Source organism: Halichoeres trimaculatus, unplaced genomic scaffold (assembly GCF_033239565.1).
Source record: "Halichoeres trimaculatus isolate MK-OKI-2021-1 unplaced genomic scaffold, fHalTri1.1 fHalTri1_scaffold_3, whole genome shotgun sequence".
Classification (NCBI taxonomy): Eukaryota; Metazoa; Chordata; class Actinopteri; order Labriformes; family Labridae; genus Halichoeres; species Halichoeres trimaculatus.
In genome coordinates this window covers 2,637,445-2,655,391 of record NW_027437181.1, presented here as the reverse complement: position 1 = coordinate 2,655,391, position 17,947 = coordinate 2,637,445, and the positions used below count along the sequence as shown (strand labels likewise).

The following is a 17,947-nucleotide window of genomic DNA, read 5'->3' as shown; positions in this document are numbered from 1 at the left end:
CTGTCAGACAGAAAAAGGACAGAAGAGCAGAAGAAAGAGAAACAGGAGAAAGATACAGCACCAGCTAACGGCTATTACACTAGCTAAAGGCTAAACCACAAGCAAAAAGCTAAAACATGAGCTAAAGACTAACACATGAGCAAAAGGCTAAAACAGAAGCAAAAGGCTTGAAAACAAACTAAAGGAAAAAAAAACACAAGCTAAAGGCTAAAACAAGAGCCAAAGGCTAAAACGAGAGCTACATGCTAAAAGTTAAAACACCAGCTAAAGGCCAAAACTCATGCTAAAAGCTAAAACATGAGCTAGAGGTTAAAACACAAGCTTAAGGCTAAAACCTGAGCTAAGGGCTAAAAGAAGAGCTAAAGGCTTAAACAAAGGTAAACTAATTAAGAGCTTATGGCTAAAACAATAGCTTGAGTCTATAACACAAGCTAGAGACTAATACATGAGCTAAAGGCTTAAATAAGAGCTAAGGGCTAAAACACATACTAAAAGCTAAAAAAAGAGAAAAAGGCTTGAACACAAACTAGAGTAAAAAAAAACATGTCGAAGTCTAAAAACTTAAGATAACAGCTTAAACACCAGCTAAAGGCAAATATAAGAGCTAATGGCTTAAAAAGTGCCTAAGGCTACAATAAGAGCTACAGGCTAAAAGCTAAAACACCAGCTTAAGACTAAAACACAAGCTAAAAGCCAAAATAAGAGCTAAAGCCTAAAACATGAGCTTAAGGCTAAAACACCGGCTGAAGACTAAAACATGAGCTAAAAGCTTAAATAAGACCTAAAAGCCAAAACAAGAGAAAAAGGCTAGAACACGAACTAACGGAAAAACAAACACAAGTCTAAGTCTAAAACTTAAGATAACAGCTTAAACACCAGCTTAATGCTAAAACAAGAGAAAAAACTCACACTAAATGCTTAAACATGAGCTCATTGTTAAAAAAGAGTACTAAAACACAAGCGAAACGCCAAAACAAGAGCTAGAGGCTAAAACACAAGCTAAAGGCTACAACCCAGGTTAATCTGTTTGTGCTAAAAATGAAGAGCCAGGTTACGTTAGCTCTGCTTGGTGAGGTTGGAGTTGGTAGATGAGCTCTGGTAGGACAGAACCAGGATTCACTAACGTTACACGTTACAGACACGTCTCAGCATCCAGGCTGCCAGTAAAAACTGTACTAACTGACAGGTTACTTGTTGTCACGTTAGCTTACAGATATGTCATAGGCTGCTACTAGCATTACGCTACTGACGTACTACAAACTTAAGTTTGTTTGTTGTCACGTTTCAAACAACAGCGCTACCTACCTGTACTGACAAACCTTGCATCTAGTATAAAGTTGACTTGAACAAAAACAATGTGTTCATGCCTGGTTAAAAGTCACATCTTTACAACAGTTTACAACAGTGTGCGTGAGACTCCGGGCCAGAAGGTGGCGCTCCAGTCCAAATAAAACAGATCCTCCTCGTAGCATCTTTAAAACAGATTTTCAATCTTAGTGAAGCTTTCTTGTATCATTAATTTCAATGGTGCAATTTAAAAAAAATTGATAATTTAATTTATGACATGTCCAGGCTACCGTACTCAGTTTGATTGTGAAACAGGAAATCACTCGTTGATCAAACAGTTGCTGCTTTTTAATGATAAATTGGTTAATTCTTAGTTTTTTCAAAGAGTGAGAATGTTATTCCATGTCAGGTGTGTTTTAAAGGATGAGACCACTCCAGCGACTTCAGTTTATCTGCAGAGTGACTGACAACTACCAACCGGCAGAGACAGCTGCTCAGCCCGGCCTGCGCCACAGATCAACACATGTGAGACACAGCAAATGAAACGGAGCGTCAGAGCGACATGCATCGCCTGCACCACGCCCCAAAGAGAAGACAACCAATCTCCTCAAACCTAATATTCTCTGTGCCAATGTCACATACAGTGTGTGATACTCTGCGCCCTGCCAAAGCCTCTGCATAACTGCCTCCCTCATCAGATTATTGAATTGAGTCACACCTGTTTGGCGGCGGCAGATGGTACAGCAAAAACAATGCATCTCATTTCAGCGTAGTGCAATCCTGTGTAACCCAGCGAGTGTCTTGCATTCCAAGTGGCGTTGATCCATTTTTAGAAACACACACACGGGCTATTCGCACAAGAATGTGAGATTATTTCAGACGAGATTTCAACAAAATGATGCAGATTGGTTTGTTTTTGTGCGGTGGAGAGTTTCTGTTGTGAAAGTTAAACAACGTGGGAATACGTCGCTGATTCAAAGCGGGATGATTGTGTTCTGTTTTAAGACTCGGTGTCACAGAAATCGTTCGACATAACGTGTTACATGTATTTGAAGTCAAAGCAGTTCAGATCCCGGGGCGTTTGAGTCGTTATCAAAACACGGTTTCAGGGAGGCAGAAAGTACATAAGAGAAAGAAATCAGTGTGAAGGATGTATATTTTAACAGCAGACGTGTTTGCCCCAAAACCAGAGAGGATTTCTTCTTAGTTCCACTTTTTTCCTTTGAATAACTTCTTTTTAAAAGCAGCTTCAAACTTACAAAGTCTCAGCTGATGCAACCACTTCTCGACAGTTCTCAGTCACTTTTTTTATGTTTCTCATTAATGATGAATTTTCTCAACGTGTCGTCGCCCTGAATCCATAACCCACTCTCTCCTCCATCCCTCCAGCACAGCACTCGCCGCTCACCCCTGTAGTAAACAATTTGATTAGTAATGATTGGCATTTCAGTCTCTTCAGATCAATCTGCATTAAAGTGCCCTCCATTCCCGTCCCTGCTCCACCTTCATTACGTCTCCTCCTCTTCGATTTTTGAGACCCTGAGTGGCATCGTCCATTCTCTTCCAATGTCCCTGGAAGAAACGACAGCTCCTGCAGAGCTGCACCTGTTGAGTTTTTGTACAACACAGAGAGGTGTTTAAATAAAACATGCAGCCACATCTGCATTAATAAGGTGAGACACAGGATATTATCCCCCGCCGGGCAGACAGAGAGATTATTGATGTGGCCTTAACGTCCACTGTCTGGTGTCCAGCTTCACAGATCTACAGGAAAGGAAGAAAAAGTTTGCTCGGCTGGAAACTGAAAACCAACAGCACGCTCGGTTATTTCATTTAATTTCTTTTTTATAATCCTCACACAAAAAATAAATCCTTTGTGTTGATACAGTCTTTCTTTGCTATAACAATACCAGATCGTTCTGCAATTGACTCCTTAGTGTTGTCATTTTGTGGATTGGATGATTGAGCATTTTAAAGAGTAAAAACCTTTTATTCTCAGGTCAAAAATATTTAAAGTTAAACACCGGAGACTCTGAAGCAGCAAATTTTTGAGACACAATAATGGAGGAATTGTTTCCCACATTAAAACAGGTGACCATGAAACCACATCAGATTATTTCAGGAAGAAAAACTCAGAGTCAAAGAAATGTTCTTAATGTGTTCCTATTCTTTTAAACTCAAGGTGTAAAATCTTCAAGTTCCTATGAGGAGGTTCTAAGTGATCTAGAAAAAGTCTCCCTTCCAGATATCTGCCCGTTTATAATCCATGCTTTAGAGCTCATACTTTGTAGCTTCCCAATTGGGTCAAGCAGGGCCAGATTGATCAAAAGCACGTCTAAGTCTCCATGACAACAGCACGCCAGCTGATGAAGTTTAGCAGAGAGAAGAGAGATCTGTGTTTCTCTCCGCTGAAAACGGTTTCTGTGATTAATTCTGTAGTGATGGTGGACACTGGAGCCTAACTGTTAGACAGAAAAATGACAGAAGAGCAGAAGAAAGAGAAACAGGAGAAAGATAGAGCATGAGCTAAAGGCTAAAACACAAGCTACAGGTTAAAACATGAGCTACAGGTTAAAACAAGAGCTAAAGGCTAAAACTAGAGATAAGGCTAAAACACAAGCTACAGGCTAAAAAACAAGCGAATGGAAAAAAGACAAACTAAAGGCTTAAACAAAAGCTAACAGCTTAAGCATGAGCTAAAGACAAAAATGAGAGCCAAAAGGGAGACATGAGCTTAAGGCAAAAACACAAGCTATAATACAAACACATAGAATAAAACAGAAGATAAAGGCTTAAAAACAAGCTTAAAGTAAAAAAAAAAAAAGGCTAAAACATGCTTCTGACTTAAACATAAGCTTAGGGCTAAAACGCATGTTACAATGCTGAAACATAAGCTAGAGACTAAAACAAGAGAAACATCTAGAACACAAGCTAAAAGCTATAACAAGGCCTGAAGACAAAACACAAGCTAAAGGCTAAAACACAAGTTAAAGGATGAAACAAGAGCAAAAGGATAGAAGACAAACTAAAGGTAAAAACAAAAGCTTATAGCTTAAACATGAACTAAAGGTGAAAACAAGAGCCAAAGGCAAATCATGAGATGAAGTCAAAAACACAAGCTATAATACTAAAACATAAGCTAAAGGCTGAACAAGGAAAAAAGGCTTAAAAACAAACTTAAAGCAAAAATTCAAAAGGCTAAAGCGCAAGCTACAGTCTAAAACATGAGCTAAGGGCTGAAACACAAGTTATTATCTGAAAAACATGAGCTAAAGGCTAAAGCAAGAGAAACATCTAGAACACAGGCTAAAAGCTATAGCGAAACTAAATGTCATAACACAATCCAAAGAATAAAACGAGAGCTAAAGGCTTAAACACAAGCTATAATATGAACACATAAGCTAAAAGCTAAAACAGTAGAAAAAGGTTAAAAACAAGCTTAATACTAAAAAAAAAAAGTCTAAAACACATGCTACAAGCTAAAACATAAACTTAGGACTAAAACACAAGTTATAATGCTTAAACAAGAGAAGCATCTAGAACACAAGCTAAAAGCTATAACAAGGTCTCAGTGCCATAAAACAAGCCAAAGGCTTAAACAGGAGCTAAATGCTAAAACACAAGCTAAAGGCTGAAACAAGAGCTAAAGGATAAATCAAGAGCTAAAGGCTAAAACTAGTGTTAAAGGCTTAAAGACAAGCTAAAAGCCATAACAGGAGCTAAATGCCAAAACACAAGCTTAAAGCTAAAACAAGAGTAAAAGACCACAATACAAACTTACGGCTAAAACATGATCTAAAAGATAAAACATGATCTAAAAGCTAAAACATTAGCTAAAGGCTTAAACAAGTGCCAAAGGCCAAAACATGAGCTTAAGGTAAAAACAAGAGCGAAAGGCTATAACAGGAACTAAATTCTAAAAAATGAGTTAAAGGCTTTGATAGAGGGAAAAGGGCTTGAAAACAAGCTAAAAGCTTTAATAAAAAAAGAGTTGAATTCCAAAACACAAGCTAAAGGCTAAAACAAGAGCTAATGGCTTAAACACAAACTAAAGATTAGAACATTAGCCAAAGGCCATAACACCAACTAAATGTTAAAACACAAGCTAAAGGTTAAAAGCTAAATGAAGAGCTAAAGGCTAAAACACAGGTTAACATGGTCCTGGCTGAAAGTCACATTTTTATGACAGTTTGTGTAAGACTCTGGGGTAGAAGGTGGCGCTGCAGCTTAGTAAAACAGATCCTCCTCACAGCATCTTTAATTTTCTGCTTTTAAAGATCCAAATAAATGGTTGAATTCTGCTGGCTGTTCACAAAATGAAGAAATACACGTAGCTTTGTTGAGTTAACATAAACTGACACATGAGAAACTTTCTGCAGCACGGCTCAGCTGAACCGACGGTCGCCTGCTCTACTTTTCTCACAGCCAAGTGTGACATATTATAGTCCAGCTCAAAAGGTCTCTACCTCTGCTGTATTATTTTTAATTGGTTAGTTTTTTACTCTTAAATCAGTTTTTGCTGTTATCTTTGAATCTATAAATAAAACACAGAGACTGCACTCGTCACAATAAGGTCAGCATCAGATTCAGACTCGTCATTCGTGCGCCTGAAATCGTCTCGACCGCTGACATCAGTGTTGCTGCTGCTACTGACAAAGCTGATGCTGAAGATTTTACAAAAATCAACCTTTTCACAAATCTTTTGGATGTCCTTAAGGGAGTGTTTGCTGTGATGAAGAAGATACACACTCAAAAGCTAAATCCCAAACCCACATCAGAGTGGGCGGCGACTGAGGTTGGCAGGAAGCCACCAGAGTGAATTAAGAGAGACACACGGTTCGCCTGCAGATGAGAGGAAGAGTCATCAAAACCAGAGCTCAGGCTGAAATCTACTGGTTTATATTTACGTCTATATGTGGCTGGATATTTGGTGTAAGGTGAAAGTCAAACCTGGATGTTGAACTCCTCTGGAAGCACGGGGATAAGTGTGGAGCTGCTGCTTTCTGTTGGTGCTGCTCCCAGCCAGGTGAGAGAGCTATAACCCACTGCCACGCTGAGTGATGTGTAACTGGATAATTTGCAAGCAGCCAGAGCGCCTGAGGGCATCCTCTAAAGTGACATTGGTAAACACAAACAGATGCTTTGCTGTGGGGAATTGGTTTCTAATGCCTGTGTGCAGTGCTTAAACATGTCGTTGCCAAAATGAGTCGCACCACTCAGAAAGCACGCCATTAATGAAATACAGCTCAGCCCAATAATTGGTTTTAAAAATATTAGAGTGAATTTACAAAAACAGCAGGAGAACAGGAAGAAAGATCCTCTAAACACACATTCTCCTCAATTACATTATGTTTAATGTGCGGCTGAGCTGGAAACAGAGTCATGTTTATGTCTCTACAGCAGTGAAAGTGTTTCTGTCCCACCAGGAACTTAATTGCAGTCATTCATATTTTTGATAGCGAGAATAAAAACCAGCTGGAGATGTATCAGTATAGCTGCGTCAGAAGAGAATCTGAGTGGAGCCAGTGACAGAAATAATAATAATATTTTTTTTTTCTTATGAGTCTAATCACATCTTGACTCTACCTCTCGACATATTTTACAATCCCTGAAAAAAATACACAATAATGTCAGCTGTCAATCATCGTTAAACGTGACGTAAAACCTTGTTTTTAACCTCTTATAACTAATGAAAGTGAAACTTTTCATAACAAGGAGGACTTAAATAAAGACAGCCAAATGATATCTTCAAATCACCACAACAATCAGACGTGAGAAACATTTCTACCAGGTGTATTAATTTTTTAAAGTTTGACCACAGCCCATCTGGAATGACTGAGGAGATGGATTTTTTTTGTTTGACCTATACTGCAGCCAGCCACCAGGGGGAGCAGTTTTTGTGGTGACCTCACTTTGAGCCGAGCAAGATGCAACACAGCTTTACGATTAGGCTCTTGGAATCACTGTTAGGCAAATTGCTTTTAAAAAGGTAATTTAATTAGTAACTGAATTACTCCTTCATAAATGAAATTAGTTATCAGGGAAAGTAACTATTGTGTTACTTTTTGGAAAAACCTTTAATTTTGCCGTCAGTCAGTTTTTAAGAAGCTTTTGCTCTGTGACATGATGTTCCCATCTGTTTTTGCCTTTTCCATCCTTGACGATGAAGTGGTGTCTGTTTACTTGCATCCCAAAAATGCCAGTTTTAAAGCCTTTACTCACCAAAGGCGACACAGATAAATGGGGTGAAATTGCAAAAAAATTGGAGGCGTCATATTCAATCTCCACAGCTAATGTCCTCCAAGTGATGTTTTTGTAATCATTTTCTTTGTAGTTTTTATGTCTTTTGTCGTAAAGACACGAACACAATCAATGTTGAATTTTCTGGTATGTGACTTGTCAACAACGAGCATTTTGATTGGTTGAATGTGTACTCACAGCAACCGAAACTTAGGAAAAATCGACCTCAGTCAGATAAAAAATAAAAGCCGCAATTTTGCTCAGAAAAAGGCCATTGGTGGTGTGAAAGCACTGCAAAAAACTGAAATCTTTTCAAGTGTCTTTCCCTTGTTTTTAGTAAAAAATGTCTTTTTCAAGTCAGAGACAGGGTTAAAAAGCAGGAGAATCCCTCCTAAATCAGGAAAGTGGTCAGGTCTATCTGACCTGGATCACTCAGACAGACACAGGACAGAAGCTGCAGATTTAATATGAGTGAGTGTCGAGCAGTCTGTGAGGTTAACGCCCTTTGCACACCACATGTGTATTTTTCTTGTGAATATTTTGCACGTTATTTATTTTTTTTCAAACCTCCTGTTAGCTCACTGCAAAAAACGGAAATCTTGTCAAGTCTTTTTGTCTTATTTTCAGTAAAAATGTCTTTTTAGACTTAATATGAGCCACATTCACCTGACCAGTCCAAAAAAATGTCTTATTTCAAGTTACTTAAGATAAAGATCAGGACTGAATTGCCTGCAACAAGTAAAAAAAACTGCCAGTGGGGTAAGAGTAATGTGCTCGTCTAGACCATAGGCTGTATAAAACATGGACGTAGTCTCGCTGACATCACCCGTCTGTTTCTGAAATGGAAAATGAAGCAGATCTGCTATAGCGGCCATATTGGTAGTGGCAAGGGCTTTATGTACAGCCATAGGGCGCTAGCCGTCACGTGACCCTCAGCTGTGCTTCTGATTGGGCGAGCTTGTGATCTTAATGTCCTCTTAACGGTCGTGTTAGAAAAAAATTCACCCCCCGTACAGTGGGTGCTGATAGTAAAATTAGCGACTCAGACAGGAGATGTTTTTTGAACCAGGCTGTAAATAGGTTAATTTCTGCTTTGAAAATTGATTTTTTTGGCTTGGTGTGTTTGTGACTTCCTCTACTTCCGGAGCCAGCCTCAAACGAACACTCCAGAAACAGCAGATTTTAGCACTCCAGCATCGTCTCATATTCCCAGACTGGAGGTTGCCGCTTGGTCTAGACTAGAAAAATGTCCCAAAACAAAAAACAGTAGGTTCAGAAAAATAGATAACGGGCATATGCGACTGGTGTGCAAAGGGCTTCAACCCCACGGACTGCTTGGCTGAAGTAAACAGTGTGGCTGAGCGATCCATGTATCCACGTAATTTCTCCAGATTAACCACTTATTTTAAAATCTGCTCCTGTCATCTCTGATATTTTAACAAGTCGAAACAAGTCGGCTACTTGTGCCTTACAGTCAAACCTTAAAAAGTGCCCACCCCTCTCCCTGGAGTTGGTTTGATCCAAAGACGCTGCAGGAGATCCTCTCTGACTGAGGTTACACAGACACACACAGGTAGCTGTGGGATATTTGTTAAAGAAAAGTTGACTTTAGCATCAGCTCTTTGTTAAAGACGTGTCAACATGATTGTTCTCATCATTACTTGTGTGTCTGACACTTTTATGCACATTTTATTTGCAGCTCCTCTTTTTTTCCTGGCATAACTCACCACGTTTCACTGTCAGTAATGGTAACAGCGTTATATAGTAACCTTTAAGTAAAAGCAAAAAGCCCATTTCCTTCATTATTATCTATACACTTAAAAAGGAGGTATTGTGCTTTTTCTTCAGGCTTTATAGTGTCCCTGTGGTACCCTAATAGTAGCTTTACATGATTAACGACAAAAAAAACCCTCTATTTTTCTGTACACCTGTGTTTTAGAAAACTCTTATTTCAGCATATTTGTTTTAGCTGCTGTCTCTTTAAGGCCCCACTGCTCCACAAACCCTCTTCTTATGGGCAGACCTTGGTGTTTGAGGCCCACGCCCTTTTAGATTCAACCATTTAATATCAACATCTAACATTATCACTTAAAATCCAGTGGTTAAAATATGGGCTTTCATAAAACACCCTCTCTTTAATGATATCAAAGCTGCTGATGATGTTAGAACAATAATATTGATGATGATGATAAAAAGCTGCTGTGATATTTATGCTGAAGTTGAATCCAAGTGCTCTGCTTTATATTCTGTGTGCACCGCCTGTCAGCACCTGTGATTCATCAGACTTGAAGCTGTTTTTATGTTCATGTCAGGGTCATGTTGGAAATAAAACTTTGGCTGTGTAAAATATTCAGCTTTGCTCTGAAACCTGGCGTCTGTTTAATGAAATGATTCATGCCTCAAAGTAAGTTTTGTAAATTTTGACCTCTTGTGTTGACAGCAGAGTCGTTCAATGTCGTCCAACAATGTTTTTAGTTTCAGCCCAAACTGTTTCCTCCTTACCGTCACAGCAGCTTCTGCACAAACAAGAGTCAAACACAAAAACCACATGAAAAGAGAGTCGAACTGAAGCCATCTGAGGAGGCAGAGACCCACCAAGATAATGTGAAGGGACGGACTCCTTCGTCCATTATCTTGGCGGGTAAACAGACATTATCTCCGGTGGTGAAGCTTCTTCAAAGATCATGCATGTGTGGCATTTACAAAAAGTCATGGAGGCAGTGGATAGCCTTTAAAAACACCGACTGGACAGCAGAGTCACAGCAAACAGAGCGGCAGAGGAAGAAAATAACTGGTTTCACTTCACAAAAGATTCTCTGTGTTTTAACGGTTGGTTGAGCTGCTTAGTTTTTATATTTTACACCTTTAGAGACAGCTGAAAACATTTAAAGAGGGGGTATTGTGCTTTTGTAAAAGTCTACACTATCACCCTGGTGCCCCTGTAGTAGCTTTATATGATTCACAGCGTAAAAAAAAACATATTTTTTTTCGCACACCACTATTTTATGTAACCCTCATTTCAGCACCTTTGTTAAGCTGCTGTCCCTTTAAGACTCCCTGATCTAAAACCCCCTTCCTTCTGATTGGCCTGCCCACTTCTTGCAGACGGCAGGGATCCTTATGCAATAATTCTATCATTTCAGGTAATCTTGTGAAGTTCTCGTGCTGGTTTTAGAGTCGACCACTTTGATTCAGGGATGTCTACAACATCTGAATCTGTCGCGGTTTAAAAGAATCTGCACCTTTAGTCTGAACATCCAGCTTTACTACTATACGTGTGGCGGTTTTCCCCAGACGCCAAAGGAAGTCTGGTTCACCAGTAAAATATTGCAAGAAAGAAAAGAAATGTTAGTAAGCTTCTTTTTCTCATTTTCTTGTTGTTAACAGTACATCTGTCAGTCAGTTCAGAGGCCAGCGTCACCTTACCTCCCCTCCAGACAAAATTAGCATGTATTAGCCAATCAGATTGAAGCAAGGCTATTCAAAGCAGTTCTTCACAAAAAAAAAAAAAAAAGCAGTTTGACATTATAACTACATCTACGCGTTAATGAGGAAAGATCTATGCACATAGAAATAAGTGTCAACTCAAAGCGCCCTCTTGTGGTATCAAAGTAAGGGGCTCTGTAGTTCTTAAACTTAAAACTAGAGGTCGACCGATATGGGTTTTTTGGGGGCCGATGCCGATGCCGATGCCGATGCCGATGCCGATGCTTTCCAAATTTGGGCAGCCGATGCCGATATGCATAGCCGATTTTTCCAATTTGATATTCAGGCCGATTGTTAAATAAATATATATTTATCACATTTTTGTGAAACGCAGCAATGTCTGAGCAACTTTAAGAAATCTATTACAACAAGTCGTGTCCAGTCCTCTGAACATTTATTCAGCTTTCAAAACAATGAAATATTTTGTCTGAGTAAACACACAATGCAACAAGCAGTAGTAAACATTCACACTCTTCTTAAAATGTCAAAAAAGAAATTTAAACTTATTAATATAATTTGAACAAAAGTATGTAATGTATCCAAGTGGTTCCACAAGTTTGAGGTGCTCATCTTTTTTGTGCCTGATCAAAAATTGCGTCATTTTATACAACGGATCAAAAATCGGCTTTTTAAAAGAAAATACAGCCGATGGCCGATAGAGACAAATGTCCAAATATCGGCCCGATATATCGGCCGGCCGATATATTGGTCTACCTCTACTTAAAATTATTGATTTAATAATATTTTGAAAAATCATTTCTTAACAAAAAAGACACAAACTTAAATTTAAATAAAAGAACAGCTTAAAAAAATAAAATGCCGCTCAATGACGTCAAGCTACTGTTGGCTAATTTCCCCTTGCAGAAAAATCACTGTGCCTTAAATGGGGTCACAATCATAGACTGTAAAAAAAAAATGGACGTCATTTTGCTCGGCTCGAAGTGAGGTTGCCGCAAAAACTGCTCCCCCTGGTGGCTGGCTGCAGTATAGGTCAAAAAATCCATCTCCCCAGTCATTCCAGATGGGCTGTGGTCAAACTTTAAAACATTAATACACCTGGTAGAAATGTTTCTCACGTCTGATTGTTGTGGTGATTTGAAGATGTTATTTGGCTGTCTTGTATTCAAGTCCTCTTTTTTCTGAAAAGTTTATAAGAGGTTAAAAACAAGGTGGTAAAATATGTCAAGAGGTAGAGTCAAGAAGTGATTAGACTCACGAAAGTAAAAAAATATATATTATTTTTGTCACCCAGCTCCACTCAGATTCTCCCAGAATCCCTCACAGTGTCTACTGCACAGACTCTGGCTGCCAATGGCGGCGCCCGTGACGGAGGAATTTTGGCTTCAAAACCGTAGAATGGTAAATGACCGAGCCACACTGTCCACTTTTTATACAGTCTACGAGTTGCAACTCACAGAAATCAGAGAAAAACACAGATCTCTCTTCTCAGATCCGAACTTCATCAGCCAGTGTGGTGTTGTCGTAGAGACTTGGACGTGCCAAAAACCATTCCAGTACAAAGACGCCATGAAGTAGCATTTATTGGCGCTGATAATCTTATTTTTAATTGTGGATTTAGGATCAGGCAGATTTCTAGAAGGGAGACTTTTTCAAGATCACTCCGAAAATTCTCACAGCTCCTTTAAATACCTGAAGAGGTGAGGCTGAGGTGTGGCTCTGCTCCTGAAACTCTGCTAAAAGCTCCACTTGAAAATAACAGTTTAATACTGAATCAAATCCATGTTCGTTGTTCTGGCTTCCTCAGTAATTTTTCTCACAGGTCGCCATCGTATATACCCATGTTTATAATATGAGAAAGCAGAGTACCCCCTCTTTAAATGTTTCTTGGACTGGTACTTTTTGATCTGCATGAGCTAAGATGATCTAAGTCATGAAGGAATCAAACTTTTATTTCTCCAGGATTACATTAGCTTTACATTTAGAGCAGAAAACAACAGTAAGCCACTGTCAATCCTTGAATGTGTGCTGATAAAGAAGAAGGAAATATTATTCTGCTGAATCTGGGAGTGTTCAGACAGCAGCACTAAGTCTTTCAGCTCCTTTTTTGGCAGCAGAAACTTGTGTTGCCGACTCTCAGAGGTACAAAAAAACAGTGTGGAGAGAACCGTGACTGACAAATCAGGAAGTGTCTGATTATAATTGCCAGGAGCCAGAGAAGTTAAACTGTCTGAGAGAAACAAAATGCATTTTTCTCCTTTGTTTGCATCCCTCAGATATTTAGGAGCTTGATTCACAAACCGCCACGTCGCTTATGGAACATCACTGTGTCACTCTCGCTGATTATGAATCTTTATCTTTTTAAACCTCGCAGCAAAGGATCCAGAATCAGACCGCAGAACTCGACACAAAGCTCTCGCACGACAGCAAGGAGGACGGGGACGACAGCAGCAAAAAGACAAAGCCGCATAAAGACGACTGAGAGGACGGCGGATCATCCCCGACGCAGAGCTCCTGCATCGCCTGGAGGATCTTTCTAAGAGCACACACGGGCGCACCGTCACAAAAACATACGTGCGCTCTGACACACATCCACACACTGACGCAGACATACACACACACATGCATACACACACAGCTACACAAACTCAAATCTGCATTGTTTGCGAAAGCTGAGACACTGGAAATGTCAACAACCGTCATCTGAAACTTCCATAGTAAAATGGCATGCATTCTAGAAATTTCTTTTTAAAGGTAGCAATGGCACTGGTAACTTGTTTCATGATTGTTCATTTGTTGTTTACTTATCTGAGTTTTATTCTGAGTGAGGACACTGCTTTCTAAATGTGTGATCTTTCTAGAAAAATCCCTTTGCACTGGTGAGGTCTGACACTGTATCCTGTGATAAGTATATCAATTGACAAATAAAAAAGTACTCCTTCTACTACTCTTACTACTACTACTACTACTTCTACTACCCAACTTAGACTATTGTTTGTCACTCATTGTAGCAAGGTTAATTTACTCCTCCACGTTTTGAAATATAGAGGCTCAAGTTGGCTGGCCAACTGTTCAACATTTACTATTTCAGCACTCTTTCTGCCTTTAACACTCCTGAGGCAAAGAGCCAAAGACTCACAATGGGTCGTCTCCCTGAGAATGTGCCATGCACTGAGTAGTAACTCCTAGCTACATGTATCTGTGTTCTCTGACCTTTCTGTGTCCTTTCAATAAACTGTAATTTTCAGTAAATGTGTCAAGAATAAATGGTTCTTTGTGGGAAAGTAAATGAGTGAACATGTTTGTGATCAACGGAGGAAAAAGACGAACAGTACGAGGTGCAACTCGGTCTGATGGCTCATGAATATTTATCAGCACAGGAGAAGTTACAACAGCAGCAGTGACTTTATTATTATTTTTATTTTTTATTATTAATATTTTTATCATTTTCTTTATTATTATCATTATTCTTATTTGTAGTATTATTAACACCATTTGTAATAATAATAATAATAATAATAATAATAATAATAATAATAATAATAATAATAATATTGTTATTATTATTATTATTATTATTATTATTATTATTATTATTATTATTATTATTATTGTAGTATTATTATTATTGTTGTAACACAATAAAATAAAATAAATAGATAAATAATAATAATGATAATACTTTAAATAATAGTTTAAATATTATTATTATTATTATTATTATTATTATTATTATTATTATTATTATTATTATTATTATTATTAATAATAATAATAATAATAATAATAATAATAATAATAATAATAATTTTTATTTTTATTTTTTTGAGTTTTGGATTTTAAAAAAAGGAATTTCTGTGTGCCTGAAAATCAGCATTTTGAATATCTCTGATTGCTCTGTTTTGCAGAATAAAAAGTGGTTGAAAGGAAGTTTTATAAGTGTTCCCCAAAGCCTCTGAACAGAAATCTAAATAAGGAAGAAATAGTGAATTATTCAGAATGTGGAGTGATTTTTGGTCTAGAACATGTTTTGCTTTAGCTAAGACTAAAATGCTACGAGACAGTTTGGATTTGTTTAACGAGAGGTTTCCAGCAGACTTCTTATGGTCTATAATCACTCCATGAAATCTATTTTCATTTACTCGTTCAATGTCCACTCCCTCTATCTGTACCTGTGATTGATTTTGTTTCTTATCATTTCCAGATATCATAATTTTTGTTTTGATCAGATTTAGCAATATCTTTTTTTTGTCAGCCATAACAAGTGATGACATTCATGCTTGTGTCGTAAGCAAACAATATATATTTAACTAAACTGGACACTTGACATATATCATTAATATATAGAGGGATTATTTGTTTATCAATTACGCCGGATGCACGCGCAACTTGGGTGCAGAAGCACTGCTGAGTATAATGGTTTGTCAACCGATGTGGAGGAGTTAACCACCAAAAGACACATTTTTTAACCTAATGTCATCACTTTGACGGACGGTAAAATGCTCCCAGGTTTGTGAAACAGCAGTGAGTGGACAGAAGAGATCAGCAAGTGGACAGATATTAGGCAGACAGACGTTTTTAGAGGAGAAACCTAGTGTGTACCCAGAGAGGAAACACAACTGTCACTCGATGCTCGTGACTGCTTTATCCATGGACACTTATCAGACCGTGACTGACCAGGACGTAAACATAGTTTCATAATATTCCCTAATTTTACTTTGGTCATAAAATCTGTTTCTGGTAATCAAGATTTATAGGTTCACTCATTATTAACTGTCCATATTGAGTCCATGTTTGGTCAGAACCTCGGCCCAAAACCAACTTTTTCATTAAATAAGCAAAGTCAAATCTGTATTTTCGGTATCAGCTGTTATTTTGCTTGTTTGCACTCAAAGCTGGTTAACTGAGGTTGGATAAAGAATGCACATTTATTTACTGACACAAGCAGATGTCGCTGGTGTATCAGTGTAAAGTGTGACCCTGTTAACTGGTGACTCTCGGCCGTAAATCACGGCTGCCGTCAGCTGCAAGTCACCAGTTAGCATGGTCGCTATCAACGCCAAAACACCGGTTGTGCTGTAACGGTCGAAACTTGACAGAAGTTGCCTCTATTGTACAGTATTGTTTTTGACAGCTGCCCGAAGAACAACCGTACATTTTGATGCTGATAATAGGTTGAATTTAGTGTTTAAAAAACGCTAACTCGTCTGAATGAAAGGAGCTAAACGCTGCTTCTTTGGTCAAGATGCGTGCGCATCTTTATGATGACTTTATGAAGACTGTGGTCCCTTTATAAGATAAATAACTGAGGTCCCAGTACTGATCCCTGTGGAACACCACGCTCCAGATATTCTGATGAACATTCTCCCATCTTTATATATTGTTTTCTGCTTCCTACACAACTTCTCATCCAATTCAAAACTACTCTTCCTATTCCATACTGTTCTAAATGTATGAATTATTATGTCATGGTTAATGTTGAACACTTTTTTAGAAAGATAAACACTCCTGCTGCATATAAAATATATAATATAATATAATATAATATAATATAATATAATATAATATAATATAATATAATATAATATAATATAATTTAATATAATAAAAATGAATAAATAATAATAACAATAATAATAATTATAATAATTAATGGTACAGAATTTCCCACTTACAAGTATTTGTTTGCACAACATAATTTATAAATAAAGATTTAAGGAGGCCAAATACTAATAAAACAAAGAAAAAGAGCAAAAGGAGTAAATGACATGTTCAAGAAGGAGTAAGCAGAAGCAAAGCTTAACTCTCACCCCTTTAGCTAAACATAAATAATATGTACATATACTACTTGTGTTGATTTTGGCGCCCCCTGTGGACAAACGTGTTAACACCTCTCTCTTTGCTGGTCAGGTACATGCTGTAATAATGTTTCCCTTCTTTCTTTTACCAGTCAAACATTTCTCTCTCTGTGAATCTTTGCAGTGAAAAATACCAACAACAGCTTTTTCACAGTTTGACGCCCACCTGCTGATCTTTGCGAGGCGCGCTCTCGGACTTCAAACCAACAGGATGACTCATTCATTTCAGCTCTTGAGGCAGTGTTCATTATATATAACAAAGTAGCCTCTCGTGTTAGCTGTAAAGAAACACTTTGGCATTATTGGCTCATGATCACTCAGACTCTAAAGGTGTGTTGAGACCGAACACTAATAAGGTTTAATTTGGGGCCTCGCTGCTGATAAAGTCGTTGCAAAGTGGATTGCCCCTGTGAGGCACAAACTTCGCCAAGGACTCGACCTTGTGAGTAAAAAAATGTTTCCAAATTAAGGACAAAAAAAGGAGTCTTTGCTCATGCTGGAGCAGTTTTACTTCACTTCATGATTGTTTTGCAGGATGGGAAAGAAATGAAAGTGCCGGAAAGAGAAAGAACAGGAGTTCTCTGGAGAGTTCTTAGATCCATCAGAATAACACAGCAGTCACAATAAACACAGGTGGATAAACAAAGAATTAAAAGCTGCTTCAGCACAGAGGAAGTATGCAAATAAGAAGAGAGGGAATAGTTTAAAGGATGAAAAAATGTGGCGTTAATAAAAAAGCCAGAGCCACTCCTTCACCTTCAAACGTCTTCATCGCCCATTGATCTCCAGCTGTCTCAACCTGATCCAAATCTAAAAGAAACATGGCACGCATAAATCTGGAGCCCATTCATGTTCCTGAATACCTTCCCGTGTTACCAACTGATTTAATGAGCTTTGCGGTCACAGCTTCTCCTCTTCATGTGACATTTGGTGCGGTCGCCGCTTCCAAGAGCGTCCGTGCTGGAAAATGTTAGGCGACAGGTGCACAGCTCTATTTTAAGGCCTGTAATCCATCTTTTCTTTTCCAAGTTGGAGAGCCTCCTCCAGGTCGGGTCTACGTCTTGCTGAGCGGCAAACAAAAGGGCCTGTCGCCAAGATTTGGAAAGCAACAGCAGATC

The 17,947-nt window shown here is 38.4% G+C and overlaps 1 protein-coding gene across 1 annotated transcript in view; it reads left to right on the top strand.

The window, feature by feature from the left end:
* luzp2 (leucine zipper protein 2) overlaps positions 1 to 14,261 on the top strand; it is a 305,954-nt gene extending 291,693 nt beyond the window's left edge. Inside the window, exon 12 of the mRNA XM_074665597.1 lies at positions 13,346 to 14,261. Coding sequence (XP_074521698.1) covers positions 13,346 to 13,453 — 108 coding nt within the window. The 3' untranslated portion in view covers positions 13,454 to 14,261. The remainder of the gene's footprint in view (positions 1 to 13,345) is intronic.
* The last annotated feature ends 3,686 nt before the right edge of the window (positions 14,262 to 17,947 follow it).